The sequence below is a fragment of the Hydra vulgaris genome, chromosome 04 (genome assembly GCF_038396675.1).
Source record: "Hydra vulgaris chromosome 04, alternate assembly HydraT2T_AEP".
NCBI lineage: Eukaryota > Metazoa > Cnidaria > Hydrozoa > Anthoathecata > Hydridae > Hydra > Hydra vulgaris.
Window position 1 is genome coordinate 44,662,507 of NC_088923.1, and position 17,494 is coordinate 44,680,000.

The 17,494-nt window shown below is 27.0% G+C and overlaps 1 protein-coding gene across 1 annotated transcript in view; it reads right to left on the bottom strand.

The window, feature by feature from the left end:
• Positions 1-385: 385 nt before the first annotated feature.
• The window catches only part of LOC136079828 (uncharacterized), a 20,332-nt gene continuing 3,223 nt past the window's right edge, over positions 386-17,494 (bottom strand). The window contains exons 3-5 of the mRNA XM_065796431.1: positions 3,310-3,430; positions 1,210-1,501; positions 386-1,075 (exon numbers count right to left, since the gene is read on the bottom strand). Of these exons, the coding sequence (XP_065652503.1) occupies positions 892-1,075; positions 1,210-1,501; positions 3,310-3,430 (597 nt within the window). The 3' untranslated portion in view covers positions 386-891. The remainder of the gene's footprint in view (positions 1,076-1,209; positions 1,502-3,309; positions 3,431-17,494) is intronic.

Consider the following 17,494-nt stretch of genomic DNA (forward strand, 5'->3'; position numbering starts at 1 on the left):
CTCTATTCATAAGTTTAAAATCCCAACTTATTGTCAATTTTAAAATATATACATAAAACCCGCAAACCAATTATACTTAAGATCTTACGATGTTAGGGTGGTTTTATTGTCATAAACAAAAACCTAATTTTAAAAAAGAAGCAGCCGTGGCGTAGTGGTTAGAGAACATGTCTCTGAATCAAGATATCCGCATTAAATACCAGCTCTGGCTATATTTAGCCATTTTCACTGGCGACATCGGTAAAGGAAAATGGAAAATACATGAACTTCTTACTTAAATCCTCTTTCGGAATGCTTTGTGATAAGACCATTAGGACATCTTTTAATAAATTTATCATAGAGCATCCCGAAAAATAATAACATTAATTAGTAAAAAAAGTATAAATTTTAAATGAAAATAGAGATTTTTCTAAAACAAACAATTTAAAATTATTTTTAAGAACGCTCGTAATCATTAAATTAAAATCTTAGTATAAGTTTTCTGATTATAACAGTATGTATAAAATGTAAGATATTAATATGCAATAATGGTCGTTTAACTATAGAGTCAAGTTAACTTGAAAAAAAATATTACAAATATACGTATTAACTCCTTTAACACTCGGCGCGTGTTTTTCTTCTTTTTTTTGTTTTGTTTGTTTTCTTTTACTAAAGTTTTTTTTACATCAGTTGTCTTACAAAATGAGATTTTTTAAAATCATAATTCTTAATCAACTATTCTCTCAAATCACTTTTTCCACAATCTTTAACCATCTTTACAAATCAATTATCTCTATATTCTCATTTATGCATATTGCTTTACTTTATTTTTTCCAATCCACTCTAATTTTTGTTTGTAATATTAAAATATCGTGCCGTGCAAATATGTTTTGTCAACATTTATCTACTTTTTTAAAATCTTGATGCTAAATATTGGTTGTCAACTGGATTAGATATCGTTCCATTTGGAAAGGTAACACCCAATGAAAATGAAGTACTATACCCAACATTATTACCATTTTGTGGAATAGTAATCAACATTTCCAAAAATTTTTCTTTGTTTTTTTCTATATATATTCCAGGAGTTTTTAAATTTCTAAATTATACAATTTTATAAATTTTATATTTTTACATAAATAACACATTTTTTAAAAAACAACAAAAATAAAATGAAAGTTTTATTTTTTATTTTTTTTATATAACTATTAAACGGGGGAAAAAATTACTCACGGAGCGCTAAGATACATACGCCTGTCTTGCTTTCCAACCGTCGAAATGTATAACACACAGTAGTAAGCGCAAGAAATAGTAAAAGAATAGGTTCCAGTTTCTGGTGGGACAAAGTAAGCAAACACTTGACCACCCACATTGCTACTTATAGAACTTCCATCATTGAATGTTAACAAACATGCAGAGCTTGCCAACCATGGTTTCTGTTTAAAAGTTGTTTCTTGCATAAAAGCTTGAACTGCAGGTCCATAGTTATACTGTCTACTGTATCTTAGCAACACAACTTTCAGTTCTAAACAATACAAAACTTTGAAGATACAAAACAAGAGTTTTTGTGTCTTATTTCCCCAGGAAAAAAAGTTCTATAGAGTGTCAATAAACTTTTGAAACATATGGCCTATAGAATTCTATAGAATTTTTATAGAATCACTGTGAATTTCAATAGAAATTACTACAGTACTTTTTTATCTACTTTTTTCTATAGAAAAAAAAAAGTTTTATATCAAACTCTATAGAAATTAATACACATTTTATGGAACTTCTATAGAAATTCTATAGAATTTCTATAAGCCATATGTTTCAAAAGTTTATAGAAACTCTATAGAGCTTTTTTTCCTGGGTCGGAAACATTAAAATAATTTTGTAAAATTTGAAAATAAACTTTTTAATGCGTATTTTCAATACTCGTATTAACAACAAGCATTTTTATTAAAAATTAAAATGGCGCATAAATGAACCTTAATTTTAACTTTCAGAACTTTAAGATTATCACGATTTTGATCTTTGACCAACTACTTTTGGATTTTCATATTTACATCAAATTATGACATGAACTTTTAATTTTTCAACATACTGGGATTCCGATCAACTGGAAAATCGATCGAATGTATTTTCAATTGACTGATTTTTTGATCGATTTTGATTGTAACAAAATCAAATTCACAGTGTGTCTTTTAAATACATTAAATATAAAAGTGTAAAATTTAAATCTTAAAAAAGAATTTTCTTTTTTATAAAAAAAAAGGGCCTTCTCAAACCCAAACTCTAAGTTGATAAATGAACATTAAATTGTGCCTATGGCAGCCGATGAATGTACACTCCGATGCGCCTACTTAGCATAATATTTTAAAAAACATCAAAATACAAACTTTTCGGTTAAAAAAAAATCATTAATAATTAGCCGAAAACTAAGTTGTTGGATTTCGGAAAAGTATACCACATACTTTTCCATTATTGACAGAGCTTCCTCTAATAAGTATGAGCTCAAAATCAAGAAAGGTGTCTATATAGAAATGGAAAAACCTTTATTTAATACAGAAAAAAAATCATGCACTATTACTTTAACAATATATTTTCTCAAATATCTTACTTTTTATTATTAATTATTTAACTCCTTTTATATAATATTTGGTAAAATTTCTTGGTAATTATTTATTTTATAAAAATGTAATTAAGGCAACAAATGTAAAAACTATTAAAAATTGTTTATATACAGATATTGTAACCAATTTTTTTATTCCTGATGATGTCAAATGTTACTGATAAAACATGTTGTTAAGAAAGTTTATAAAAAGTTGTTATTTATTTGAAAATCATAAATAAATTTGTGGTACTTAGACCATTTTTTTTTATATAAATGTGTATGTGTGTGTGTTTGTGTGTTTCTATGCACACCAATGGTTTCTCATAAAATTTGTCAACCATTTTCTTGTTTATTAAATGACTTCTTTACTTTGTGTTAACTCTAATAATTTTTGTGTAAAATATAAATAATGTTTGCTTTTAGCTTTCTTGGGAGTAAATTTGTTTCAAAAAAAAAAATTTCAGTTACAAAACTCACGTGACAAATTTATCATCTACAATCTACTTCTATTTTCACATCTCCCAGGTCTTCGTAACTGACTTAATTATAATCACTTTAGATACAAAAGCTGGAGTAAAACAAATGTCAAGCAAAATAGATCAATCTGTTTGTTGGCTATATCAGGTATAGAGATGTGAATATATATATATATATTATTCTGATTCACTCCCAACAAGGCTGCAAGCAGCTACTGTTAAATTGAGAGTTATTAGGAGAAACGTCGAAAAATAATTTACCTCGCTCACAAAAAGTCCCATCAAAGTTTGAAGAAGCACACGTACAAGTGCTGCTATCGTCATTATAGTTTGGTATACATGTTGAGTTGTTCATGCATAACTCTTTCTCGCAACCTGCGTTCTATAAAAAAATACTTTTGAAAAAAGATTTAGGAGAGCAATTTGATAACAAGTTTTGTTTGTTAATAAGGGTTAAATTACGTTTAATAAGGTCAATCCAATATTTTACATTTAAATATATATATATATATATATATATATATATATATATATATATATATATATATATATATATATATATATATATATATATATATATATATATATATATATATATATATATATATATATATATATATATATATAAATGGTGTCAAGACAATCTTTCATAGATCCTCTTTAACGATAACATTAATGTCCACATGACTTTAACAAATATAAAATAAATCACTACTTGTGAAAAATATTACATTTGTAAAAAATAAAATCTGTGTTACAGTAAAAATGTTAATACCTTTATTCAAAAATTTCAAGATGAACTTATAGTTTAAAAAAGAAAACCTTTCTGGAAGATATTACTTTATGATGGCAAAAGTAATATGAGTTTAAATTTTATTTTTCTAGTAAAACTCTTACGCCCCCCACCTTTTACCTTAGGTTTATGATAGTGCACTTATTATTATTAGATCTCAAATCACAAAATTTTATTTTCATCATCTAAAAGTTTTTGCTTTAAGTTGAAAAGTTTAAAAAAAAAATAGAATTCAGAACATTCTGTACGGTTTTATACAAGTTTTCAAAATACTCTTGTTCCATTATATTGCATAAGATTCTAAAAAATTCCATGTTTTTAAAAAATATTTTAGAGAAATTAGATCTGTTTATAGGCATTGTGGAAGATTGATGAAAAACCTTCCATAACATTCTGGAACCATCCAGAATACTTTTAATAGCAAGAATACACTAAATTACATGGCTGACAATTCAGGTTTTGAAGTGGAGGAACACAATCGTTTATTTCTAAAAAATGCCCTCTATATCTAGAATTTATTAAAAAAAAAAAAGATTTGATAGATAAAAAAAAGAAAAGGCACTTGCCCCCCTGCCCCTGCGTCGTTGCCCTAAATTATTCCATTTTTCAGAATCTTCCATTTTCTGGAAGATAATGGAAGGTTTTAAAAAGATTCTGAAATCTCTTCAAACCTAGATGAATATTTTTAAGGTTTTTAAAGGACCCTAAAAATCTAAAAAGTTTTAGAAAGGTTTCTATGGTGTGTATAAGAAAATGGTAAATGAAGTATACACATCAATTAAGCTAATATGGATGAAAACGTGACTGTTTCTAAGTGAAGCAAAAAAATACACAACTTTAGCTTCAAATATTAAAAAGTACAAGGAGGAATTCAAAAGAAAGATGGTTTGTAAATTCTCTGCTGCTGGTACAAGGGCCGACGACACGCGTTTCGAAGCCGGGGGGAGGGCGCATTCGTCAATTTTTAAAAAATCTTCTATATCTAGAATTTTTTTAAAAAAAAAAGGTCCTTTAGAAAAAAAGTGGGGGGAGGCACGTGCCTCCCGGCCCCCACGGTGTCGTTGGCTCTGATTGGTACCATTTAAGCAAATCAATAGGATTGACGTTAATTAGTTACCTGAAGATATTGAAGTTTTTACTGGATCAAATATAAACTAAAAAGATTTACTTGAAGAAAGTGCATTGTACCATTCACAAAGTACATAAGGGAAAATAAACAAAATGAACAACTTCAAAGTCAGAAAAACCAAGAGCATAATAAAAAAGATAAAAAAAGAGAAGAAGATGTATCAAAAGAAGATGTATCATTCATCAAAAAACTTAAAAAAAAGCAGAAACAAATTTTAGTAACAAAAACTTATTAACTAGACTTTTTTTTAACTCCCACCGATGTCTTAAACAAAGAAGTTCTAATTGAGTTTTTTAAATCTTTTAAGAAAAAATTTCAGGATTAAGATCATTATGGTTACCCTGATACTGATAAAGGTAATCTGTCGGGATGTCCTTCTGCATTGTAAGACTTTTTTAAGTTGCGATTTGAGGTTAATTATCGAGATCTTGGGTGAGATCACATAAAGATCTTATCCAAGAAACCTTTCATATAGTCAGATATGTAGCTTTTTTTCTTAAAATGTTTTTTATTTCCCAAAGCCGAGAAGGCCACTACAGTCTAGAAGGCTATTATAATTGTGGTTACAACCCTCCCTCAACTCTTTAATTCCGAAACACGATTCTTTACAAACATGGCCGCTTGAAAAACAAATTGAGCGCGGTACTACAAGGAACATTATGAAGATCGAAATCGGGTTTTGATATTTTTTTAAGTCCTCCGTTTTTGTTTTTTCTATTTATTTACATAGTTTGGTATACATGCTGAAATCCAAAAGTTTTAACTTTTTATTTTTACTTCAGTAAACTTTTGAATGTTTTATGAAACAACAACAACTCCTTCAATTACTTAGTCAACAGTGTAGTATCTCTCCATATTTTGCGGAGTTTTTTTTTGATTAATCCAAAACCTCGATCATTTGGCATGAAAGAGTGGCCTCTTAGGGGAAAATATAGAGATGGTCTTTGTTATGTTAATTCCATAACGAAACAAATCAAAGTGCTGTTTTTATTTTGTTCAGAACAAATATCTTTAAAATATCTTACTTTTAATTAGATTATCTATATACTATTTAATCATTGTGCAGACACAACTTTTCCGCTATTTCAATAATAGTAGACAAAAGCTGTCATTTAGTGAGTGCTGAAACCGTGTTTTCCAAAAACATTGATGTATCCCAGAAAAAAAACAACCTGTTTCACATGAGTTCCATGTGGATCCCGTGTGCTATTTATGGGATTCATGTGGGAAAGATTTTCCCATATGATTACAGTAATCGTATGTTTATTTTATGTAAAAGCTGAAAACTAATAAGTTTTCTCAATGATTTTTAATCACTATTTTAAACACTATTTTATTATGAACACAGCTTCGGACATTTTGGACAGGAAATGTGGTTATTTAATTTCTAAATATTATATTATTAACAATAAAGTTATTAAATTTGTTACTTTTAAATAATTTAATTAAATTGTTATATTAAAAAATATTTATAAAAATTATAAAAATTATAAAAATTATAAAAACTATAAATATTATAAAAATTACAAAAAGTTATAAAAAATTATAAAAATTATAAAAAATTATGAAAAATTAAAAAAATTTCAAAACTATAAAAAAAAAATTATAAATTTATAAAAAAAATTATAAAATATAAAAAAAAAATTGTATAAAAAAAACCTGACCATCTTTATATTAAAAAATATAACAAAGAAAATTAACGGTTAACTTGAAGAAAATGAAGAAAATTCCAATTCCAACTTTATATATATATATATATATATATATATATATATATATATATATATATATATATATATATATATATATATATATATATATATATATATATAGGCCCGAAGAAATACAAATTTTATGATGAAGGGGGAGGGGGGGGGCAGTACTACCACGAAATAGTTTAAAGAACCTTATATATTTTTTTGTCAATTTTTTAGTCGATTTCTTCAAAATTATTTATTTGAAAAATTATGGGGGGGGGGGGGGGGAGGACATGTCTCTGCTGCCCCCCTTCTTGGTTGCTACGGGCCTGATATATATATATATATATATATATATATATATATATATATATATATATGTATATATATATATATATATATATATATATATATATATATATATATATATACATATATATATATATATATATATATATATATATATCAGGCCCGTAGCAACCAAGAAGGGGGGCAGCAGAGACATGTCCTCCCCCCCCCCCCATAATTTTTCAAATAAATAATTTTGAAGAAATCGACTAAAAAATTGACAAAAAAATATATAAGGTTCTTTAAACTATTTCGTGGTAGTACTCCCCCCCCCCCCTCCCCCTTCATCATAAAATTTGTATTTCTTCGGGCCTATATATATATATATATATATATATATATATATATATATATATATATATATATATATATATATATATATATATATATATATATATATATAAAGTTTTTATATATATAAAGTTTATATATATAAAGTTTTTATATATATAAAGTTTTTTATATGTATAAAGTTTAATATATATATATATATATATATATATATATATATAGGCGCGGATCTAGCATTTTTTGATGTTTGCAATAGCTTAACTTTCTGACATGAAAAAAAATCCGAGAATTTATATGGTTATGCTTATGTCAAATATAAACGCTTTGCAAAAAATTGCAATGGTTGGAGTCTGGGAACAAAATACCCTAATTTTTTGGCCACAACTGCCCCAAACAAGAAAGCAACATGTTGATAAAAAATTTTTTCGTACTGTTCTACTAAATTTAAGAATAAGAATACAATTTTTATATTCTTATTGTTTGTATTATTATAATAAGTTTATATTTGTCAGTAAATTCTAAATTTCATAAAGTAATCTCTTAATTTTCAAAAATTATGACCTTATAATATTAGTGACGCCGTCAAATTGAAGAAAGTTCAAACTTTGTATAGCCATAATTTTTCTTTACTAAGAGATTATGGTATGAAATGTAGAATTTATTGATTAATATAAATTTATTCAAGCATAGTATAAAAAGTATTTTTTAATTCATTTATTGTTAAAAAAAAAAAAATGTTTATACAGGTAATACCAAATCAGCACAATAAATTAGGCTGTTATCCTATTGGGCCCTGATACTTTAAAATATAAATAAGTTTAACTGTTACTTAAGAGTATAAAATAATATTAAAACATTAGTAGATTTATCACACAACAAAATAAAATTTAAAAATTAGAAATATCCATTAGTTTAGTTTTAAATTCTCTTAGACTCTTATTCTGGCGAACAGCGAATGGGAGACTATTATACAAAATTGCTCCTTGGTAAATAAAACATTTTTTATGGATTCAAGCTTTACTTTAGGTATGGTCAGTGATATTTCATTTAAAAATGTTGCTTCCTTGTTGGAGCAATTGTGTCCAAAATTTTAGGCCATATATATATATATATATACATACATATAATATATATATATATATATATATATATATATATATATATATATATATATATATATATATATATATATATATATATATAAATACATGCATAGTTTTTTTTTTTTTTTGCAACAACCATTATTATATATTTCAAAAACAAATACTATTTACATGTCTCCAACTTATATAAATGTCCACCACACATATTTACAATATCTCAAGAGCGTTAATAAACATCATTATTAGACCAAACTTAAAAACTGTAAATTTTCTTGGTATCACATTTAACCTTTCTGAAAACTCTTTTAAATATGCAAAAAATTAATACAAAATCTAATAAGAAAAAAAAAATAAGAAAAAGAAACATTATCTGGTTTAACCCACCTTTTTCGCTCAGCGTCAAAACAAACGTAGCAAAAATATTTTTGAGTACAATTGATAAATGTTTCTCTAAATGGCTACAAATTTCACAAACTTTTCAACCAGAACAACTTAAAGGTTAGTTATAGCTTCCAAACATCAAGAATCAAGATTAAGAAGTTATAGCTGCCTTCCAAACATCAAGAGTATTATTACTTCTCATTATAAAAGTATAATATTTAATTCTCATGAAAATGCCAATCAGTTATGCAATTGTTGACAAATCACCTTATGCCCACTCAATAAAAAATGCCTTACAAAAATCTTTGTTTATATTTGCAATGTAAAAAATTACCGATGAAGAAAAAGGGTATTATTGCATTGGGCTTACTGAGAAAACTTTTAAAGACAGGTGGTGTAAATATAAACACCCTTTTGTTTCTGAAAGTAAGGCCGGCTTCGCTGAACTTTCAAAATTTGTGTGGAAATACAAAAATAAAACTTTAAAACCTACACTAAAATGGAATATTTTTGATCAAGCGGAGCCGTTCAAACCTGGTGGTAAATTTTTCTATTTATGCTTGACAAAAAAATACCACATTATTACATTACCATTAAATTTGGTTTATAAACGAACCGAGCTTGCGTCAAAATTTCGGCGTGAAAATAAATTTCTAATAAAGAACTTTAATGCCATGAAAGCGGAAACTACGTAGCATTTTTTGTACATAATTTTTGTCGTTGCTTTTTTATTGTTGTTACATCTTTATTGCGTGATCTTATTGTGTGATCGTTATTGCGTGAAACTTATACTTATTTAATTGAAATATATAATAATAATTATTTAGTTTTCACTATATTATTTGCTCAACCAATTACATTACACGCTGTATTGAGCACTCATACTGGAAATATTAACACAATTCTTTATAAAGCAGGAGCGTTTACAGGATATTTTTTGGGTAAGTCCAAAAAATACTTTACCCCCTCTGCCTCCAATTTTTTTTAGAAGAAAGAGGTAGATCAGATTTTAACCGGATTGAGTGTATTTTTTAAAAATGTTTTAATAACTCTTTAAATGACTTATAACATTGCTAAAATGGTCACAAAAGCTCAAAATATGATTTTTGCAAACAAAAAAAGTTGTTTTTTGAATATACTCAGTTGTTGTAATGTAAAATATATACAAATTATAATTTTTTAAATACAAGATTTTGCTGTGTAAATTTTTTTGCATAACTTTATAAATAACTTTTAATTATGAATAAACTTAATAAATACTTAGATTCAAAAACTTATTGAAATAACTGTACAATGCTAAATAATTTTTTACAAAGATGGCGGGGTATAAAAATAGCTGTTCAATAAAAAACAGCTAAGGCATTTTTTGAAGTTACACTTTTATTATATTTGAATTTTATTTAAAACACAACTCATATGTATTTATAACAAACTTGTTAACTACTTGTTTACTATCTATAGACTCTGTATGAAAAGCTAAACTAAACCATTTAGAATTTATCTACCATTTTGCTTTGCAACTTCTACTTACTATTCCTCTTATAACCTTTTTAGGGGCCTCAGTAAAAAAAAAGTTTGTTGCTTGTAATGTTTCAGTATTATTAGATTCGAGTTCATTTTTAAAATTGAGGCATTTAAGTGCAATTCAACTAAACTTCCCACAGGTCAAAATCACATAATAAAGCTTTTGGTTTGGCAATAATAAATAAACCTAATAAAGCCTTCGGTTAAATAAAAATCCCTTAAATATATGATTTGGTCTTTCCAACTAGTATAATAAAACACTGAGTTTCGGCAATTATTTTTAGAAGAAACTGAAGATTAGAGCGAAGAAATTAAAATATAGGTGCTTTATAACACCTTAAAATTTTATCAATCCAACATTGTGTTAAATTCAGTAATCAGCAAAGAGTATTAGCAAAGAAACAATGGTAACCAAGATAAAATAATTTGAAATGCAACTTTTAGGGTTGTTTAAAGCGTATTTGTTGGTGTTGATTAATAATATTATTAAGTATAGAAACAAAATCTTTTAGTGCTTGAATAAGATTTAAACTTTAAAAAATATCATTATTACTTGCTTGCACAATTGTGAAATTAAAAAAGTTATATTAAAGACATGTCTTGTTATACACAGTGTAACAATAAAATCAAAATTTGTAATTAACTTCAGTAAAAGAAGCAGTAGCAGAGGTTGCACCATTAAATGCTGTATTGATATTTTATGACATTCCTTGAGACAGAAAACCACAGGAATAAAAAACTTTTGTAAAGTATCCATGCCACAATTTCACATTTCATGATATTCAAAGAAAAATCAGTAATAGCTTTTGTTAAAACACAAAATAAATAAGTTTTTTCTTTATGTGGTTCATCATAGTTCCTATTATGATTCACATGATCCTCATAAAGGATAATCAAAATGGATAATTAAAATTTATACTTAATAAGTTTAAAATCTGGATATAGACATTCTAATTTTTTTGCCACTAATTCTTGATTATCAATGAAAACCAAGAAACAAATACTAGTTTTTATCGATGCAAATATAAACAGCTTCTACTTGCAATAACTGTCATCCTTTCTTGTATCCAAAGGGTATCGTGATATCAAAAATTCAACACAATCAATATAAATTTGGTCGCCTAACTTTGAAGGAAGTTATGTTTTTCTTTAACATACTAACTTTTTCTTTAAATTGCTATATAAACTTGAGAATTAAGAGACATTTTGAAATAATCTAGGGCCATGTTAAATAAAATATGTTTAGTATGTTTAATAAAATTTACTAATTTAATAAAACACAAATCAAGCAGTGTGAATGTTGAAAGAGAAGCCCGAACTTTTTTCTATATTTGAAACCTAATCTCTCCTTATTTATTATTTAAAATGCAATTTATTAAAATGATACACAGTCTAGTGTAATAAAATTTAGGATGTTTATTGATATATTTTGATATGTATTTGTTGTAACTAACCAACTTTACCTCCTGGTAATAGCTAAACAATAAATCTTGACAAAAATTATACTCAGGGTGTAAAAGGGAAGTTCCAAGGGTTAAAAGGGAAGTTCCAAGTTTGTTTTAACTAAAGGTTAAAAGGGAAGTTTGTTTTAACTAAGGGTTAAAAGGGAAGTTCCAAGTTTGTTTTAACTAAGGGTTAAAAGGGAAGTTCCAAGTTTGTTTTAACTAAAATAATCATTTGATTTTTTTTAATCTAATAAAAGAAAAATTTAAAAAATAAAATTCTATATAACAAAAAAAAAAAGGTATTTTAATTAAAGTTTTTAATTAAGTTATTTAACTCAAAAGCCATTGTGTTGTCCGGTTTTTAATTTTTTTCCAACCGTTTTAGATAATTAACCGTGCATAGTTTGTTAATTTTGTTTTAATAGTTACATATGTAGTTTGGTTTTAATAGCTACATATAGTAAAAACTTTTTTCAACAACATAATCAAGTTGAAAAACTTTTATTTAATTTTTTTAGGTACGTCCAACGACGTAGCAGATATCCCCTAGACATGCCCCATATATATGTAGTCCTGTGAATTCATTTTTGTTGAAATCCATGCCAGTGGTTGTTTTCCAGCAAAGGCAAAAGCCCCCAAAACCATAACAGTTCCACCACCAAAGTTGCGACACATTCGACTTTCTTTTTCTTTTCGAAGGTCGTGCTAGTAATATTGATAGCCATCATGACCATCTAGATTGAATTTTTTTTCATCACTAAAGAGAACTTGATGCCACTCTTCCTGCAAAGACATGTGTTCTTTTGCAAATTGTAATCTAACTTCTTTATGACGAACAGAAAGTTTTGGTCTTGGTTTACGCTTTTCCGAACTGTGTTTGGATCTTCATGTAAAATTTGTCTCACACGTTGAAAAGTTACAGGTAATTGTAAATCAACACAAATTTGAGATGTAGTCATGTGTTGAGCAGCACCAAGACGTACAATAACTTGTTCAGTACGATTATCAATTTTACTTTTACCACCACTTTCCTTATGAGCTTCATAATTAACGCTAATCTTGAAGTAATTATTACCCACTTTTGTAGATCTTTTAATGTTCTTTGTAATTTCCCGATTAGATAAGTCTGGATCTTTACATGCTTTGATTACTGCTAAAACTTCATTCGTTAAACGCTTACCACGACCCATTTCAAATTCAGGTATCAAAAACCAAATGTTTCAGGTATCAAATTCAGGTATCAAAACTTTATGAGCCATGATTTCACAGTCTTTGTTTAACTTACAAACAATAATAAAAAACTAAGTCACAAATGCGTACCACCAGATCAAAATAAACAAGTAAACTGAAAATAATTATTGATGACGCTAATTCTATTTGCTACCGCAAATATCAAGTATTATACATTTTATGGTTTTATCAAATGTACCGCAATTTAATTTATTACCGCAATTGCTATATTATAATCTAATAAGTTGTTTTTTTTAAAAATAAATTTATATATATATATATATATATATATATATATATATATATATATTTAAATATGTATATATATATATATATACATATACATATATATATATATATATATATATATATATATATATATATATATATATATATATATATATATATATATATATGTATATATCGTCGCGTTGGTTTGCCATGGTTCTAACTGACATTTTTACCAAAATTGAGTTTATCATTTCATTAGACTATATAAATCATGAAAAACAGAATAGACCAAAATTTAGAGCAAGGTGGCGTGAAGCAAGCGAACTGCTAATGTACCAAAGTTCTATCAAGTTTAGTTAACTAATATTTAGTTTGACAAGGTTTTAACTAACCCTAACTGCAAATTCTCTCGCAAGTTTTTATTAATTAGTTACTATAATAGAGAATTTTATGCTCATCAAATATCGTTTAAAAAAAATATGTCTGAAAATAAACATAAGTTGTTCTAATTTGACGCCGATGTAAAATAAAATACCACTAAAATTATTATTTGATATTTAAAAAAATTATTTCTTGTAACGTTTTGTTGCTTTACTCAAATTGATGACTCTAACATTGCGCAACAAAACTGGTTTTGATTAGTATAATAATAAGTATTTTAAATTAAAATAAAATGAGGTTTTATAAACCAGAGTTCTTTTTCTAATTTTAAAATAATGATGTTTCTGCTTTAACACACTTACAAACTTACCGCAGTCAATGTGAGTACATTTTGCCGCGCTATTCCTTTACGGCTAGTCAATCTAAGTATATTTTACAGTGCCTACCCCAAACAGTGAGTCAATATTGTTTGTTTTTCTTCACTTATGGTGTCATCCATAAAGTACGTGCGCTTTTATTTTGACCTCCCCCTCCCCCTTCCCCCAAGATTTTGCTGTACGATTTTTTTGAGTATCCTCCACCTTCCTAAAAGTACCTACACTTTAACCTATATGCCTAACATTTCTTAATATTCTTTTAATTTAGTGTTTCCTTACTTTTATAATTAACCACCTGCCCCCCATTTCTTATAGGTCATTTGCAGACCCCCTCTCCCCCGTCCTAGCTTTTGTACTTTATGGACGATCCCTATCTATAACAGCTACTCGATAAATGCGCACTTTAGAACGTTGATGTTACAAAGCATCTTACTTTAACTGTTATATCAAATATAACAGTAATATAAAAAATTAAACAACTTGCAATCATCTAAGTTGTTGCAAGATTACTTGTAAAACATACAGAGTTATTGTGAAATATTTAAGGGGGGTCTTTTTTGATAAATTAGACAGTTACAAATAGCAAATATATAACTCGCTCAATTTTTATAATAAAATTTGCCATAAATAAAGATTACTTTGTAAAAAAGGGGATCAATTTAATCCAAAAGTCTTGCCTTCTCCCCCCATTTATCCTTCTGAGCCACAGTAAGTAATCAAATTAAACAGTAGCCTGATGTTAAGCTCCATATTTCACTAAATCTTTTATATTATCTCAAAAGTTAGCTGCAACCTAATCCTAACCCTATACCTCAATTAAATTCTTCTAGTGTTAGTGGTCCAGACAATATTGCTGTCATAGTTATGCATATGTATTTTCCAGAACTCTTTCCAATTCTCTCTAAACTACTTTATAAGTTCCAAACTGAATCTTGTTTTCCTGCTTCCTAAAAAATGACATCTGTAATTTCAATTTTAAAAAACTATAGAGGAAAGTCTGACTTTTCCAACTAATCTACAATCAGGATTTTGTCTATTAATGACAAGGTCTTTGAGTCTTCGATTATCAAATTTACACGTTCCATCTTCACTCAAATAACTTACTGTCTGCAATCAATATGGTCAATATCTACTCCATTTAAGGCTTGTTAACTGCAATGACTGAAATTTTCTATATTGCATTAGATGGATGTCATAATGGAAAGAGTGTTTTTTTTTGATATATTTAAATCATTTGATAAAGTTTGGTATTCTGGTCTTCTTCATAAGCTGGCTTCATATGGTGTATCTTTTCTTTCTAACCGCTTTATTAAAGTCAATTTTCTAGATTAACACTCTTCCTTATTTCCAATAACTTCTAAAAAACTTTGAGGTTCTACCCTTATTCATGTTTTTTTTTTCTATTTTTCTTTTTCACTTTTTATTTCAATTTTATGCTATATTTTGTTTTGGCTTATTTTTTATGCTATTTTATCTTATTGGCTTAGCAGGATAAGCCACTAATAGTTATTAAAACTAATTCGAAGTAGCGTCCGTTATTGATTAACATTTTTGCGTACTAAAGGACTGAGTTGGTGATGACTAGATTTGATGTCGCATTGCACAACAGTGTTTGAACAATTCGATTGACAATCTAAAAAGCTGAACTATTCAGTCAAGTATTCTCATCTAAATTATTGATCTTCCGGACAACCTTACTTCTAAAGTGACTCAATTTACTGGCGACTCAACTTTACATTCCTGTCTTGAAAAAAAGTTTTTTCTTCTATCGCTGAAAACAGGCAGCGGATATTGCATCTAATTTCACTACTAACAGCGACTTGCATTCGCTTGTCAATTTTTACTCTGCAAAAAACAATCGCAATCTGTTGAAATTCTTATATTAATGAACGGCAACTTGCTCAAATAGTCCTCTTATTTACATCTTTTTGGTTTATTGTTTACTACTGACTTCTTATGGAAACCGTATGAAACATACGAAAACTATGGAAACCATATATACATTGATATAAGCTATTTATACATGAAAACCAGATGTACAATCAATTAATGCCATTAAATTTACGTTAAAACTAAATTGTTTTATATTTAATTTATGTTAATTCTAAACTGTTTTGAATAATTAAAAGATATTCTCTTTAAAGTATTCAGAGCGTCAATTGCCAACAATTGACAGAGCGAACTGCCAACCCATTTCTATCTTTCCTATATTTTCAAAAATATTAGAAAGAATTATGTATAAACGAGTCTATGATTATTTTCAATGCAATAATCTACTATATAACAACCAATTTGGCTTTAAAAAACACAACTCCACGGAACATGTAATTATTTAATTTGTACGTAAAATTTCAAAATCATTTGAAAATTCCCAATACACACTAGATATATTTATTGACTTATCTAAGGCTTTTGATACAGTAGATCACACTATCTTACTCCATTAGCTTAAATATTATGGTATAAACAAAAAAAATCCAAAGTGGTTTGAAAGTTAACTATCAAACCGTAAACAATTTGTTTCTTGTAATGATGATTACCAAAAAAATTTATTGTATGAATCTTGCGGAGTTCCTCAAGACTCTCTATTGGAGTCATTTTTATTCTTGATGTACATTAATGACTTCAATAAAGCCTCAAACCTACTTAGTATTATGTTCGCTGATGATACTAACCAACTCCTTTCTAATGCTGACATCTGTAAACTGTTTTGCAATATGAATCACGAACTTAAAAAAATATCTAGCTGGTTCAAATGTATTAACTCTTAATGTTAATAAAACAAAATTAATCATATTCCACCCGCTTCAAAAAAAAATGTTATCTACCCATAAACCTGCCTTAAATATTTATTAACCAAATTAAAATAACGAGGAACTCTGTCATAAAGTCTTTAGGAGTTTATATTGATGAGCACATTACATGGAAACAGCATATTTATACGTAATCAAGTATCAATATGTACCAAGATTTCTAAAGGTATAGGAATGAGTATAGAAACTAAGTTTATCTAAATATTTTGTTGCATTGAGATTGTACTGATACTTTTTATTATTATTTAAATTGATAGTTATGTATAGATTTATAAATATTTGTTATTTGAGTTTGTATTGTATATTGCTTTGTATTTTATATTGCTAGTATGTATAATGTGTCAAGTTTATTTTATTCTTTATTTAGTATTTGAAAAAAATTTATTATGGTTTTTATAACACGGCATTGTGGAAAAAAAAAAAAAAGTATATGTATACATATATGTATAAATATGCATGTATATATGTATGTGTTGGTAGTCTATGAATATTCATCAGCAGCTTACTATCCAAAAGTCGTGCATTCTACTAAAGTCGTGACAAAAAGTACAGACGAAAATAATTATTTATGAGACACCAAGTATACTCTGAAGGATGAATAATTCTAATTTTAGCTATCTATCGCATAATGGTATTCCAAATATGAACTAAATGTTATAAAAGAATCATAAAAGTCAAATATTATATAGAACATTAAAATGCA